This window comes from Lipophrys pholis, assembly GCF_963383615.2.
Source record: "Lipophrys pholis genome assembly, chromosome: 7".
Lineage (NCBI taxonomy): Eukaryota > Metazoa > Chordata > Actinopteri > Blenniiformes > Blenniidae > Lipophrys > Lipophrys pholis.
In genome coordinates, this window is record NC_137638.1 from 21,000,430 (window position 1) to 21,016,717 (window position 16,288).

Here is a 16,288-nt window from a genome sequence, read left to right on the forward strand (position 1 = left end):
TGCACTTGTGACCTCGGTGTTTTCCCAACTGATTGTGCTGCTTGTTGGTTTCACTTGAATAAAAAAACTGCATTTCGTGAGCTTTAGAAAGTCTCAATCGGTTTACAGATGGCATAAAGTATGGATCCCACATTTAGGAACAACTGTAACGTGTCTAATATTCTTATGAATGTGTAATGAATGAGGTACTTTGTAAAAAGAAAAATACACACACAAGGGGAATTTAAGTAGTCATAAATAATCTATTTGTGGTTTATTCAATTTTAAATAAAATGTAGAAATCCGGTTTATCCCCTTGATCCCAAGAGCACTAATTATCGTGTTACAGAGCAAGCCATTACGTTACTGTAAGACGGCCATTGTAAAACGCGTAAATGCATCCATCACCTGAATGACACGTTTAATAATGGGATTATGTCACCATTTACATGTTTTCAATAAGTTAGTATTTTCACAAAGGTAAGCATATTTTGTCTATGCAGTTTAAAAGAGTATAACAACAACGAAGAAGCGTGCAGTAAGAAAGAAATTGCTGTAAAAGTAATAATTGGCAATATTTGGCCATGTGGGGGTTAAGTTAAATAGTTAAATAGAGGATATTTAACCAAACTCACTGAGATGCGCTCGGTGCAAGTTAACTTGAACTAACAAGTCATTTATTTTATATCACTTTTCATTGCAGTCCCTTCACATCAATAATGCTGCCTTGATAAATCACACGACACGTCGTCGCACTATTCCTCCCTGCAACACTTTCTGAAACGCGCTGCTTTCTTACCGTAATTTTATTTTAGCGAGGCTTTAATTATTACTTTTAGTAGCCACACCGGTCATTTGGGGAATAGCGTGTAAAAGATGTACAGCGTCTTGTGTCCTTGATCAGCCTTTTAATCCGGTGACACTATCGCTGAGACAAACAGACTGCTATCGATCTTTTCATTATGTGTTGGAGCAACAAATAGCCTCGCAGGTGAGGTGCGCGCGGGACGCGTAAAAAGAAAGGCTCCCCCGTCCAGCGGTACTCAAGCTGCAGCCTGTAACGAGGTTACAGCCGCCTGATGTACAAAAGCAGAGCAGATCGCTGTAAAACTGAGAAACGAGCCTCGATAATCGGCGACGATGTGGAGGAAAGAGGCGACCGTCCACTTGTTAGAAAAGTTGCGGCTGTGACGCGACCCGGCTCTGATTGCAGGCTTTGAAGTAAACGCTCATGTGGCGTGACTGAGAATTTAACCTTGCGTTTAGACCCGTGCGTGTGGTGCGTAATAGAAGATAGAAATACATAGAGTTACTTGCCTGATCGGTGGCTGGTTTTATCCAGGTGGAAAGCAGCTCCTCTACTGGTAACCGCTGTAGCTGGTGCTTCTTCTTTTAATGTCCTGCCGTCCACTTTCTCCTTTTTTCTCTCGCCGTTTCCCAGATTTCTATTAGTGCCTCTACCCTGCTCCCATTCGCTGTCCCTCTCACTCTCACTCTCCTCTCCTCTTCTCCCGCGGAGCCCCTTTCCAATCTGTGGAGTTAAATCTTAATGATACACTTACAGAAAAAAATCTTTGTCCGATTTAATCTTATTGGTTTCACCTTTTCAAAGAGCTGGAGACATGGCCGGGGACTTTCACTGGAGTGTCCGAGACAGGGACGGGAGAGAGAGCTCTCTTGTTGAATACTTAAAAACAACCCATCCCTCCTATGCTTTTTCAAAGGGGGCACTTGCATATTAAAGCTCCATTATATCTGCTAATAATCTCTGTGTGCTTAAGATCTGCATACGGCAACATAATTTATTTCACTTAACAATAAATGAATGCACCACAGCGAGTTTTTTCTTTGTTTTCCACCTCAGCATGGCCACTTTTTGGTGAGATTTACGCACATAGTTTTAGATTCATGTTAGATTAAAATCACGGACTATCAAACCGTCAAACACTTTTGAGACTACATCTATTTTGTTGCAAAACAGTTTGTATGCATTGACCTTCTTTACAAGGTTTTGTCCGTAATAAAACGTCCACAAATTAAATGTAAACCGTTTGACGAACTTAAGAATACAAAACCTGTCATTTTGCTGAATTTTATCTTGTTCAGATATTTTAAAGTGAGACTTTTAAGTTTTAAAAAAAAATATGTGAAAGATTACTTGGACATGCATGAATATGAGGTTGCAATTGTACAATGTACGCTAGATGGCAGCGCGATCCAGACATTTCTGAGTTAGAGAGGCATTCAGCCTGCAGAAACCCTGATACAAAAAAAGCCGGAATCCCCATGCAAATTCCCAGTAACTTCACATGATTTTGAATTACTGTCATTATTAAGACATAATGTGACACCAGCTCAGTGATTGTGGAGACTATAGGACCTTGGTAATTATTGAATATTGCTTATCCCTTCGTCTAATTTTAGAGATTTTCGGCCGCTGGCAAGGCATTCCGTTTGTATAAGACGCTGTGTCTTATGCATCATCTTTCCCTGTGACATTTTCTCCTTTTATGAACTGGTTTCAACTAAATTGCAAGTTTTAATCAGCGGCACTGTGCCGATTACAGATGACGGTGTACCGCAATGCGCATGCCAAGGACAAAACAACGTGTGAAAATGCAAACCCACTTCAAACCGATAATGACATGTGCTAATTTTATAATAAAGATAACAGTCCGAGACAAGCCTTTTAGAAACTTTGGAGGGAAATTCTGAGCCAGAATCCCCCCTTTTACCGCTGCGCACAGCTTTTGGTTTATTTGTCGTGCGTAAAAGCTCCCCACCACCACCACCCCTGCCTTTACCCCGCTTTTTTTGCTATTCTATCCAGGGTTTCTTCCTCTTTTTGGTGACAATAGACGGCCCATACTAATCAGGTTTCAAAGTAAATAGCAGCGCGGGGCGAGCTCAATGTAAATTGTGCCTGTCAGAGCCCCCCAGCCCCTCCAGTCGTAGATGGCTACACTGTAAAAAATATCCATCCTCAGACACCAGGCAGCGCAGTGTTGAGTCTGGAAATCTTGGATTCACCAAACCGGGAGACCGACTCTTTCATCTCGGGACATGATGCTTCTACTGGTTTCCGATGCCAATCGATCCAGCACTGTATACTCTATTACGGCGAGTCGTAATTTCTAAAGGAATCTCCCTGCATGTTGCGCTTTATTCCAGCGGACTGACGCTACGGGGGAAAGAAAGGGAAAAAATCTACAAACGACTCGGAGCGTGATCGGAAACAAGGGGAATTCTGAAAAACGGCATTTGATTTTTTTTTTTCTAAGTATATTTCAAGAAAGAATAACATTTTAACATTCGAACACGAGACCCAGTGACTTATTGGGTTGGACATTTTTTGCAGTGAATGAACGGAGGGGGACTCTAACCAATGGAGAGAAAGAGAGGGCTTGGCTATAACCTTAGCCTCCCATTTTCTCTCTCCCTATCCCCCCTCTCCTCCTCTCCTCCTCCTCTATGCAGGGCTCTGGCCAGTCAGTCGCCTTTGATTATCAGTCTCCAGCAGCCCCTCTCTTGGCTCCTTGACATGAGCACCATATAAGGCGCAGCGATCTCCATAGAAACGTGTCAGTTTCAATAGTAGTGTCAAAGTTCACTATATACAGACATTCGCGCAGATCCCCCGTTTCGGAAACATTGCTCTGCTGGTCCTCCCGTTTAAGCGCATTCATTTTTTGGGTCTCTCCTTCTTCTTGCATATTCTATTAGTTGTTGGTATTTTTCCTCTTCTTTTTTTTATCTTTTCTCTTCGTATCGCCGTTCCTCCTGCCGGAGAGAGGTGAAACTATACATGGGCACTTCATTCGGCGACGCTGCTTTCCTTCGCTGCTGGGCGAGATGATGTGCTTTATTTAAGAATATAGATGTAAAAATCCGGCTCTTCAGTTTTTCCTCCCCTCCTGAGCGGGCGAAGACGGGAGTGTAAAGGAGCAAGGGGAAGAAAAGAGAAAGGAATTTATCTCCGCAGCACTTTGGATCGCGTCTTTCCAGCAAAGAGGTTTTTTTTTTTTTTACTCGTTCCTGCGTCCATGTGAATCGCTCCTGCCTTTCCTTTGTGGCTATTTTATATCAAACTGCAATTTGTTACGACTGGACTCGGGTTTTCCTACAAGATTAGGGATTCCTGAATGGCTGACTGCAATTTACCTTGGAACTGGCCTCCCGATACTTGCATATCCTGATCGGGTGCCTATTCAATCGCCCTCCTGTATTTTGAATGTATTGATCGCGTTGTACTCTTCTTCTCACCCCCTTATGAGATTGCGTGCTCCGATTTGACTTTGCACTGCCCCGTCTTTTGAGATCCCGGCTTTTTTTTTCTTCTCCTCTACGCTTCATAAACATCGGCGATCATTTCGCTTTATAGCACTTTCCGGGGCCGAGATATGGCAATGGTAGTTAGCGTCTGGCGAGATCCGCAGGAAGACGTGGCCGTAGGACCTCCGAGCGGCCCCAACCCAGCAGCGCAGCCGGCGAGGGAGCAGCAGCAGGCGGCGTCGGCGGCGCCGCACACTCCGCAGACCCCCAGCCAGCCGGGACCCCCGTCCACGCCGGGGACTGCCGGGGACAAGGGGAGTCAAAATTCTGGACAGAGTCAGCAGCATATTGAATGTGTGGTTTGCGGAGACAAATCGAGCGGCAAACACTACGGCCAGTTCACCTGCGAGGGATGCAAAAGTTTCTTCAAGAGGAGTGTACGGAGGAACTTAACGTACTCATGTCGTGCCAATAGGAACTGTCCCATTGACCAGCACCACCGAAATCAGTGCCAATACTGCCGGCTGAAGAAATGTTTGAAAGTGGGAATGCGGCGGGAAGGTGAATATATATATATATGTATTTTTTATTTTTTTTCAAAGCCCACTCATAATTACGCATCCATAGCAGCAGACGAGCAGGGCTGCCATGTTGCATTAAGGTCACAGGCTGTATGGCTGGCCATACTGCAGTCCTCATCCATGTTTTTGAGGGATGTTTGCATGAACCGTTAGTCTTCCTGGCTGTGTGAGAGAGGACTAAAAGGCCAGTGCAGCCACACCAGCTGAATGCAGGTCGCCTGAACAAAGCGGCTCGTCGAGCTGACCCTTATATATTATTTTTGTTTGTTTTTTTCTGCTGCAGTCTAAACTGGGGTGTTTTTCAGGCAAACCTTATAGGTCCTGCAAGCCCATTTTAAGTCTAGGTTTTTAGAGCAGAAGTGTGTGTGTGTGTGTGTGTGTGTGTGTGTGTGTGTGTGTGTGTGTGTGTGTGTGTGTGTGTGTGTGTGTGTGTGTGTGTGTGTGTGTGTGTGTGTGCGAGGCGAATAGTCCTTCCAAGTATGTGCAGCTTACTAAAATATAAATTGTAACCTGTGTGTGTGAGAGAGAGAGAAATAGTGTAAAAACGAACACACAACCAGCCCACGTCTCTCCCTCTGGCTCCTTATGCTGACTAGACAGCTCAGACACACTGAATAATGTTGCTGAAGTTGTTCATGGCTTATTGTTTTTGCTTGGTGCATTACAGGCCGTGTAACTTTCCTCTCCACGTCAAGTGTCTGATTCCACTTTATGCAAACATCCCTCGTTTCGAGCGTATTAATTGCGGGCTACACTACAACCCTATGTGCACTGTAGTCTGACTTGCATATATATGTTTTTAATTTTTAATCATAAACAGAGGCTCAATTCCTTTTATTCCCAGCTGAGCTTTTGATGTAGACAAAATGTATAAATGTGATTGTTTTTATCTGTAATTATCAATCGCATTTATCACACATTCGCCACAAGTTAAAATTATTTAAATAAATAAAAAAACAGCATGAATATTTCATGAGAAAAATGCGGAATTAACTGTCTACATGACCATAATAGTAGTTGTGTTTACTTTACTTGTATTTGAGGGCGAAATCTCTCTGTTTTTAGTAAGAAAGTGAAAGTGTGTGAATGTGTGTCCAATCCTGCGATGTATCCTGCATCCCTAAATACAAAGACAGTGTAAAGATGAGGGCACACAGCATATCTGCTTTCATGAGCTGTTTGTGTTGTCGATAGGACGAATCTGCTTTTACATATCATATTTTTGCGATCAGTATCTAGTAATGTGTTTTGAAAAGCGTTCCGGTTTTTTTTAATATATATATATGATTTTTTAATTCACTGCATGCCGTTTTGCTGAGCAGAAGAAGAAATAAAATTTTTAAAAAAACACACCATAGCTAGAGCTTTCGTGAACTATGTTTGTCAGTCCTGGATGCACATTTCCTCTTTTTCTCTTTCTTTTTGTCAGCGGTTCAGCGAGGACGAATGCCTCCAACCCAGCCGAACCCAGGCCAGTACGCGCTGACGAACGGAGACCCTCTGAACGGCCACTGCTATCTGTCCGGATACATCTCGTTATTGCTGCGGGCTGAACCTTACCCGACGTCCCGGTACGGGAGCCAGTGCATGCAGCCCAACAATATCATGGGCATCGAGAACATCTGCGAGCTGGCGGCTCGTTTGCTCTTCAGCGCCGTGGAGTGGGCGAGAAACATCCCTTTCTTTCCCGACCTCCAGATCACCGACCAGGTGTCCCTTCTCAGGCTGACGTGGAGCGAGTTGTTTGTGCTTAACGCGGCCCAGTGCTCCATGCCTCTGCATGTGGCCCCTCTGCTCGCCGCGGCGGGCCTCCACGCCTCCCCGATGTCCGCGGACCGCGTCGTGGCTTTCATGGATCACATCCGGATCTTCCAGGAGCAAGTGGAGAAGCTTAAGACCCTGCACGTAGACTCGGCAGAGTACAGCTGCCTCAAGGCCATCGTGCTTTTCACATCAGGTGGGTGTCCCACGACATGTCACAAACCCCCGAACACGTCCAGAATCAAAAACCCAGGGCCTTGATCAAATAGTTTTACTGCGAGCGCACCAGGAATAGGGCTGTCAGGTAAATGCTGGGTCCCCAAATCCGAGTTTACGAGATGTTTGTGTAGCCGATGAAACAGCTATTTTGTCAACAGCTTGCTGCAGATCCACTTACATGCATTCCCATGTCAGTTGTAGCCGCAGCATAAGACGTGTAAACAAATCCAGATTGAGTGAGCGCGTCAGCTTTTTTAAGTGTATCACTCACTTCAGTACCCTATAAATAGCGTATAATTACCAATGCCATAGGTAAATATTCTACAATTGTTGGGCTTAAACTTTTTTGTATTTGTCTGAAGCGAGTCCCCGAGAATCGCACGCGTCCATAAATTTTTGGAACAGGTGTCAAATAATTGACCGTAAAGATGAAATAGTCTATCACTGGGTGATATATGACAGCTGATGCATTTATGAGCGCCAGTGCATGCTTTTATCCCTGTTTTTCGTGCACAAACACATGTCTTGGAGGGGGGGCAGGAAATAATCCTGAGCAGGCTGAGATCAAAAAAAGCTTATGGAAGTTGACTCGTATGTCAGTGCATCGCTTCTGTGGGACACAGAGCAGCACTGCTGTATACACTGCTTGCAGATTCATCTCAGCAAACCTCTTCCTTTTCTTAGTTGTTGATGATAGTTTCTCAGCAACATTGTTGACAGATTAATTGATGTGCTGACGGACTGGGGGTCCCGAGGTTCCTATTTCCTCCCGATGCGTTTATTTACATGGTAGTTTGGAGTTAGTTGTGTACGCGTGGTGCCATCAGGCCTGTTGTTTCAGAGGAGTGTGCTGATAATGGGTAGGAAAGGCAAAGTCTAAACTTATTTATAGGCCCCAAAACTAACTCTGAGTTTACCTCAAAGTTTTGACCTCGTTCTCTATTATTTGACTAATCATAAAATTCTACTAATAGGTTGTATTTAAACTACAATTGGACATGCTCACTATAAAATATCCTTTTTTAGAGTAGTCTTTTGTTTTGATTTTTTATTTGAAAAAAGAGCATTTTCAATATCCCTAGAAAGCGGCTTAACTCAAATTTGGGAAGAGAATGGGAAGAGATCACACTTGTCTTCAAGCATATTTCACTAATTATTATTTATTATTAACTTTAAGTTCCATAGATCTTCAGCAGTATATTATATTATATTATATTATATTATATTATATTATATTATATTATATTATATTATATTATATTATATTATATTATATTATATTATATTATTACTGTAAAAAAAATCCCCATACTTTCAAAAGTCTTCAGTGTGTATTTAATAATTTTAAGCTGTGTGATAACAGGGTAACAAAAATTGAGCAAAGTCTCAGTTCAAATGTCACCAAACTTAAATGACGTAAATAGAAACTCCTATTTAGTTTTCCTGCGAGGAAACCACCTTCGACATCAGGTTTTCCTCTTTCGGTGAATACATTACAACTTAGGTTTCCCTTCAGTCAGAGGACTTTCTGTTTGTTGATATTTTTAGATTTAGAAGCCATAATAACTACTGTACAGGGTGGCTGTTTGGCAGGTTACCTTGACCAACCAGATTTTGACGGCGCACTGAGTAGAAAATATATGTTTTAACGTAAATGATACGTACTTCTGCTGCCACTCTTTAAGCAAAGTGACAGGTTTACTTTATTTATTAGTAGTCCATACATCTTGTAAAGAACTCGAGTACATCGGCATAGTTGACCATATCTCTCTATTGCGCGGTGTTGCATTAATTCACCCCAGATTACAGAAGTAAAAACCTTCATACACACATTCAGATCCTCTAGAGATCGTTTAGTTGGTTTGGTGGGCTTCAACTGGTGCCGGCGATGGAAACACATGTGGCACTTTGCCAAGAGCAGCGTGGATTGTTTGCCTTTAATAACACCAGACTTGTCAGTATTTGATGCATAAATAATGGTGGCCAGGGTAAACTATTTCACCACAGTTCAGGATCATTGTCCTACATTAACTCCTTCTGCACATGTGTGCACATTGGAGAGCATGTCTTCTCTCACTCGCACAGAAAACAGTCGTTTGCGAATCTGGAAGCTATCTTGCTCCTGCGTCTCAGTGTATTGAGGTTGTGGGGTGCAGCGTTGCAGGCATGGCCTTATGGAGAACTGTGGGGTGTCTGAGCAGCTTTCTCCTGGTGCACCCATTAAACTCCAGCAGGCATTGAACTTTCTCGATCGCAGCAAAGAAAAAAAACCCTATCCAAGTGTTCTGTTTGACGAGAAATTTTCTAAATGTGGTCTAATTAATTTCAGGCGTATTGATTGCTGTAGATTTTAAAAGGGGGACACTCAGCGTTAAGTCCAAGGGGGATTTGCATACATGGGGCTCTGACCGGCCGCAGTGAGGTCACAGTAAATCACCCTGAGATCTCAGCGGTGCCCCCGAGTTCATAAGGTTATTATGTCTGGTCATAGTGAGTTATAGCACTGAGAAATCAAGAATAGGCTTAAGAGCTTCTGCCCACTGCTTAATGTATAGTGCTTTAAACTAAAGCCGCCTTTCTTGTGTATTTTCCACAAAAGCACGTCTCAGTAGAACATCTTTTAAGGACACCCAGACTTCTTGTGGGACCATCCCTGACAAGCGGTCACGCTGCGTGCATTTACTGCGCTTTATAAACACGCATGCACGGGCTGTGTGGAAAATAGATCTTTTTATAACCGGCTAAAACATGCAAGACACTAACAAGCTTTTATATGCTTTTGTCTATACTGAAGCGAGGCTGCACAACCCACCAGTGAGCAGCAAACACGCCTCGCCAGCGTTGCTGCACAGACTCATTCTCTGACATTTTATGTCGCTTCTGTGTGACTATTGACTTCACCTCGTCTAATAAATTTGATTGCTTTCATCGGCCTGTCCTATAGGCTCCATCGAAAAACAGGCCAAGAGTGGTCTATGGAGAGAAGAGCGGCGAAATCACTTAACAGCTTACTGCAGAGTAATTAGGTCACATTACATCCAGTGTAATTTCAGATTCATCAGTGCCGTTTATGTTTCCTTATACTTGAATCCCCAGAGTCCAGACATCAAGAGCAGTGGCCTTTAGGCCTATAGCCCCCCCCCCCCCCCCCCCCCCCCCTTACTGTCCCATCACTTATTGCCTCCAGCACCCTTTTCATGGCATTTAGCTGCAGGTTGTTGTTGACTGTTGTGAGGACAGACAGATATCCTCCACTGGGTCTGTGCATCCCCTACTCCAGCAGCAAGCACCTTGTTTATTCTGTATGACAGTCCCACTCGCTCAGTGTGATGTAGCGTGTTTGGGCAGCATGTTTGTTCATTCCACATTGTCAATAACACGTAATGGCGGGTGTTGAATGATAACCAGAGCGCTTTTTTGCAGGACGTAAATTGGGTATGGCAAGGTGTGCATTGCCAAGGCTTAAGCCCACATGAGGCAAAAAAAAAAGTGATTTGTTCTCACATATTACATTTAAAATAGAGACATTAAAAAGTAGTGTGTGTGTGTGTGTGTGTGTGTGTGTGTGTGTGTGTGTGTGTGTGTGTGTGTGTGTGTGTGTGTGTGTGTGTGTGTGTGTGTGTGTGTGTGTGTGTGTGTGTGTGTGTTTGAGATGTGAATTAAAAAAAGAAGAAGTTTAAAGCTTGGCGACCTATTGTGACATATGACGATTTAGTATTTTAGGTCTTCAGATTTTGTTCGACTCCATAATTCAAAATTAAATCCAATATCAACAATGTAAAAGACACTGACTCATCCATAACACGCGCTGATCCTAACCACAGTGTTTTCTTGGTGTGTGTGTCTCAGATGCTTGCGGCCTGTCGGACGCTGCTCACATCGAGAGCCTACAGGAAAAATCCCAGTGCGCACTGGAGGAGTACGTGAGGAGCCAGTACCCGAACCAGCCAAGCCGCTTTGGGAAGCTCCTGCTGCGGCTCCCCTCTCTGCGCACCGTCTCCTCTTCAGTAATCGAGCAGCTGTTCTTCGTCCGCTTGGTAGGTAAAACTCCTATTGAAACCCTCATCAGGGATATGCTATTATCCGGGAGCAGCTTCAACTGGCCTTACATGTCCATCCAATGATCCTTATATGAAAGTGGAAAAAGAGAGGAAAAAGGACCAAAATTCAGCACCCCTCACCCCGTCCTCCTTCAAGAAGACTATATATAGGACCTTTTCTGAGACACTTGGAAGACATTACTTTTTTTCTGTCTTCTGGGACTGTGATGGAATACATTATGTACAGAAAAATATTGGAACTGGACTTTACACCTGTGTAAATCCACCCTCATCTTCAAGAACAGTACTCTTCATTTTGTAAAATACTAGTCTTTATTTTCCTTTTTTGTAAAAAAAAAAATACAAATAAAATGAAAAACATCATATGCGCAGTAAGAAAAAAGAATCAAGACTTAGCGGGAAAATAATGTTTCCAAGCAATTATAAGAATTGTCCTGTGTCTATGTACCTCTCTGTTTTGTATTTTTTCTGGTTCTAAACCAGGGTTTCTGTGATTCTATACTAATAATTTTTTGATATAACCTTTTGCTTCTTATAATGAGTGCGATATATGTTGTCGAAGCTATGTTCTCCAAGAATTAAAATTGAAGTGAGAATTTAAAAACAGAAAAATAAAGAAATTTAGACAAATAAGAAACAGTCTAATCGCTATGACAATATCACCACTGATGGTTGAACTTTTTCCCAATTGATACGATGGACCTGCAACAGCAGCAAACTGACCTCCAGGACATTTTTACTGACATTTTTACTCCCGGACGTCTGGGGCGCCTTTCCCCGGGCCATGAGTGCGTGTGGAGTCGATCATCAGTCAAAGAGGAGAGACATGAAAATCAAAAGCACTTTTAATATATCATTTCAAATACATTTTGTTTGTTTCGTCTTGAAAATTTTCATTGTTTCTTGAATTTTATTGGTTGTTGCCTTCAATTTGCTTACTCCATGATGCAGCTTTTTGCAGAAGGGTCGGTTGATGAAGTTGTGTGATGGTGACTGTACTATTAAAAAAAAGAAATAGGCAACGATGTCTCGTTCTCAAGCATTTTCCTGGGAGCAAATGTCAAGATGTGCGGGTCTTTTTTGATACCATCTGAGGGGACCTGCTGCTTCCTGGTTTCTGTGCGGAAAAGCGCATGGGAAGACAAACAGTCTACAACACATAAATCTCAATACTCTCTTTCTCTCTGTCACATCCATCGGTAAGAACGAGGGGATACACGGAAATTAACGATGGTAATTGCAAAACAGTCCCATATTGCATTTGAGCAGATGCACTGACATAACTGGCAATGCAAAGGAATGGAGACGATACGCGAGGAACCGCAGCACTAAGGTCTCTGCCAGCCTGTCAGCGCATAAATGTTTAATATTTTTCCCAGACAGCAAGGGAAGTCTGCGCACCACACAGAGCCACCTCTATCCTTCCTCCCGTGGCTTAATCAAGGTGATTCTCCACAAACCAAACAATAACCCCCTCCCATCCGCCCCCGTTCTTAAAAAACTCCGCCTTGATAGTGCATGCCTTAATATTGATGTGGGCGTCATTTGGCAAAAGGGTTAGGCCCCGCCGCAAAGCTGCTGTGATATGCGTGATCAATCTGGAAAATGTATTTTACAGCATGTAAGCCAGTCGATAGGAACACCGAGTGTGATGCATTGTGTGGGAATAGAGAGGAGGGAGGAAGAGAAAGAAAGAGAGAGGGGGTCGAGAGAGTATGGTGCTCGCGTTCAGACAAATGAGAGGAAAAATGTGATGGGAGGAAGTCAAGTGTATGTATGGGGGGAAGAAGGAAGACAGAGGAAGATGTGGGGTTGGTTTGCTTGATACATTCAGACTGTAATGAGTATATCGATACGTCCTCGATGTGTGAGATGGCTTACACGGGGTTTCTGTTCTTGCATTGGTCTGTACGTGCGCTCTCTCGTCTTTGTCTCCATAAACTAAAAAAAAAAAAGAAAATGACATAAGAAACCCAGTTATGTACCTGGACCAATCCTCAGTGGCATTACTGCATTACACTCACACCTAGAGCGATAAAATGTGATAAATTGGAAGGTGCTAGGAAGAAGAAATGGGGTTTCAGTGTGACAATTATTAAATTTGCCTGTTAGTCCCCCCCTTCTTCGTCATCAGACGTGTTGCTTGTGTGCCATATTGCCCACATCTTCATCAGCTGACTAGCAGTGATGAGGAACAGTAGAAGAGGAGGTGGACTGAACCAAGCACGCTGCAATGCCTGAATTTGATATCGCCATATGTGTTATCTATTTTGCAGGACTTTGGAAGGGTCCTCGTACCAGTGGTGTATTTTCTGGTATTGTTTGTCCAATCCAAAGGTTTCCGATATTAAAGTATTAATTAGCTTAAGTAGATGCAGAGAGAAGAAAGGTTATGCTATAGGTTGTCCTCAGATGCTCTCTCACGAGAACGCATTTTTATGACAAATTGTAATACTCCGGTAGCTCCAAATCGACCTGCCTGCCCCACTGGATTATACGCCTTGTTGTTTCCTGAGGTATAGTACAAACATAAATGTAATATTTTTCACTATGGATCGTTATGCACTTACAGTGGTTGTGAATCCCTTCCAGGTCTGGGTCGGGTGAAAGTTGCATGATGGTGAAATCACGGGGTCTTTCCTTTGTTTTCCAAAGTCCCGAATTTACCTGAAGAATAATATGAAACAAGTAACATCCAAAAAAAAACCAAAAAAACCCCAAAAAAACAAAACCTAAAAAATACAAACAAACACACACACACACACACACACACACACACACACACACACACACACACACACACACACACACACACACACACACACACACACACACACACACACACACAATGTGTAAAATGCAGCCTGAAGCACTGGAATTACGATTACGAATTATTCTCCAATTTTTAAATGAGTCCAGAGTTTCCTGGATGACGAGGATTGTGACTGAGAATAAATGTTTATTTTTTCAAAGAGAAAAACTCCACCACGGCCAGCACAACAGTCCAGGTCGTTTTTGTTTTATGTAGCTCTGGACTAAATTGTTTGCTGGGTTATTAAACGCAGCTTTCAGCTTGTTGTCTTCACATAATGTATTCACAATCCCTCTAGAGTAACTATCTTTTATCCTCTTGCTGAGAGCATTCTGTTATACAATTGTTACACTGCGGGCTATATAAAGCAATAGTTCAAAAACAGATGAAATTGTGGCATGTGTTCCTAATTAACGTTCCTGTATAGGCAATACAAGCCAAACACACGAGAACTCTAGGAAAAGTGGTATTTTGTATTTAGGCTGTGGACTACTTTCGACTCTCTTGTCATTGACAGAGGCTTAAATTAGTATATTATGTAATACTTCAAATATTGTAATAATATCCTTAAAAAGCAGATGGGCTGTATTTTTCCATTAGACATTTATCATCGATTTCTTATCATCTAATGTGATGACAACCTTATTACTAATTAAATTAAAAAAAGAGGGGGGAAGCCTAAGAGAAAAGTGAATGCACTGTCAGATTGGACCATGCTGCGTTGGGTGAAGGAGATGGATATGTGGGAGACTATACAGGCACCATTCGTGTGTCTGTAATTTCGGAAACTCTGGTTACCAAAGTGTTACTACGAAATGAGTTAAATAACCATTTACCTTTGTCTGGTTTCATTCATCAAACCACAAGTGGAGGACTCCTAACACGGGGGGCTATTTGTTTGCTTTACACAAGCAGCTGGGTGCGATTTCACGTTTGAGATATCTGTCTGAAAGCGAAACATTTATTATCCTAAGTTGTCAGGGAGCCTATTTCTCCAAAACCCTCAATGCAAACCGGGGGTTTTATGCAGCAGTGGAAATGTCCTATTGGCGTCACACGTCACTACATTTCACTTATAGTATCCTGGTTTTCCCGGTCACATTTGACAAATACTGTTGTTTGAGACAATAACAATTTCCAAACAGCGGCTCCGTGCATGAATGGGGGCCCCTCTGAAGTATGACACGGCTTATTTCTCATATTGTCTTGTGCGTAAAAATGATGACAACACGCTACAACAGGCGCTTCACCGTGTCTCCCAAGCACCTCAGCCACACACGATTGCAAAATGGCTGAGAACCCACGATGGTGAGGACAAATGTCCGAAATTAAATGGATTCCCGTGAGATGTTTGCTATATCTCAGCAAACACCCCGAGTTTCATGTTCTATTGACTGTACACAGTCAATGGAGAGAGGCGCGCCGTGTGATTACAGCGTGCTGTGTTCAGATCCATCCGCGGACCACATAGACAACCTTTAAGCCATGGATCAAATCCAACCCTTCGGGGTATAAAATATGCCTACTTGTGAATGCAACATAAGGGGGGCGCCTCCGTGCTCAAGCGCGTGCGCAAGCGTGCGTACGCGTGTTCGTCATAGTTGTCAGGTCCGCGTGTCGGTAATTGCTATGGTTTAAAAAAATATATTTACGGTTTTAAGTTTTTTTTTTTAATATGGATGTGTGCGAGTACGTCCTTGCATACCCGTGCGTAAAAGCGTGTGCCCACCAGCGTACGTACGCGTGTGTGTGTGCGCGCGCGTTGCTGGCCGAGGGAGAGGGGTGATTGTGAGAAATCCCGGATCGCTGTGTAAGCGGATCCCTTTGTGTTGATTTAGGAAGACGTTTGCTGTATATAACGTTCAAGGCTGATAATATCATTGCCTGGCCAGATAAATAAAGCATTGGCCAAAACCATCGGGTCAGCTATCGATCCGCTTTTTCTCCCAGAGAGAGAGAGAGAGACAGAGAGAGAGAGAGAGAGAGAGAGAGAGAGAATGAGAGAGAGAGAGAGGGGAAGATAAAGGGGGGTGGACAGGAGGAGGGGGGGTTGAGTAAGAGAGAGAGAGAGAGAAAGACCTCACTCATTAGCATTCCACAGCCATGGACTAAACGCTGACAACTAACAGAGATATCCAGCTCTACACCACTGCATGCATTTTCCCCCCTTTGTCTTCTTCCCCTGGCCCTTCATTTCGAGGGGACAGATCTCTCGTCACAGCCAACACATTTTTATTTATGCCCTCTCCACGAATGGACCCCTTGCACAAGAGAGAAAACCTCCTAGTAAAGCAGAGAAAAAAAGGGGAGTGATGTTGTAAAAGCTGTGCAGAAGTGACAGCGCTAAGCACACTGGCTTTACTTGAGAGAGATACAATTGTGTGTGACTTGACAAAATAGAAGTGGGAGACGGTTTAAACTGCAACCTTAGCGTCCAATATTCGGACATTTCAGAGAATAATTATCTACAACCTGTATTCTTCATTATATTATTAATAATGATAATGCTAATAATAATTATCATCATCATTATTATTATTATTATTATTATCATCGTAATAAATGTGATAGGAGGTGCACATTTTCACACATTTGGTTTAATT

General features: G+C 42.9%; 1 protein-coding gene across 1 annotated transcript; it reads left to right on the plus strand.

Moving 5' to 3' along the window:
* The first annotated feature begins 2,964 nt into the window (after nt 1-2,964).
* nr2f1a (nuclear receptor subfamily 2, group F, member 1a) lies at nt 2,965-11,900 on the plus strand. Its single transcript, XM_080466905.1, has 3 exons — nt 2,965-4,812; nt 6,262-6,789; nt 10,662-11,900. Exons 1-3 carry the CDS (start codon nt 4,380-4,382, stop codon nt 10,934-10,936), a joined length of 1,236 nt encoding a protein of 411 aa, XP_080323031.1. The 5' UTR covers nt 2,965-4,379; the 3' UTR covers nt 10,937-11,900.
* Nucleotides 11,901-16,288: the final 4,388 nt, after the last annotated feature.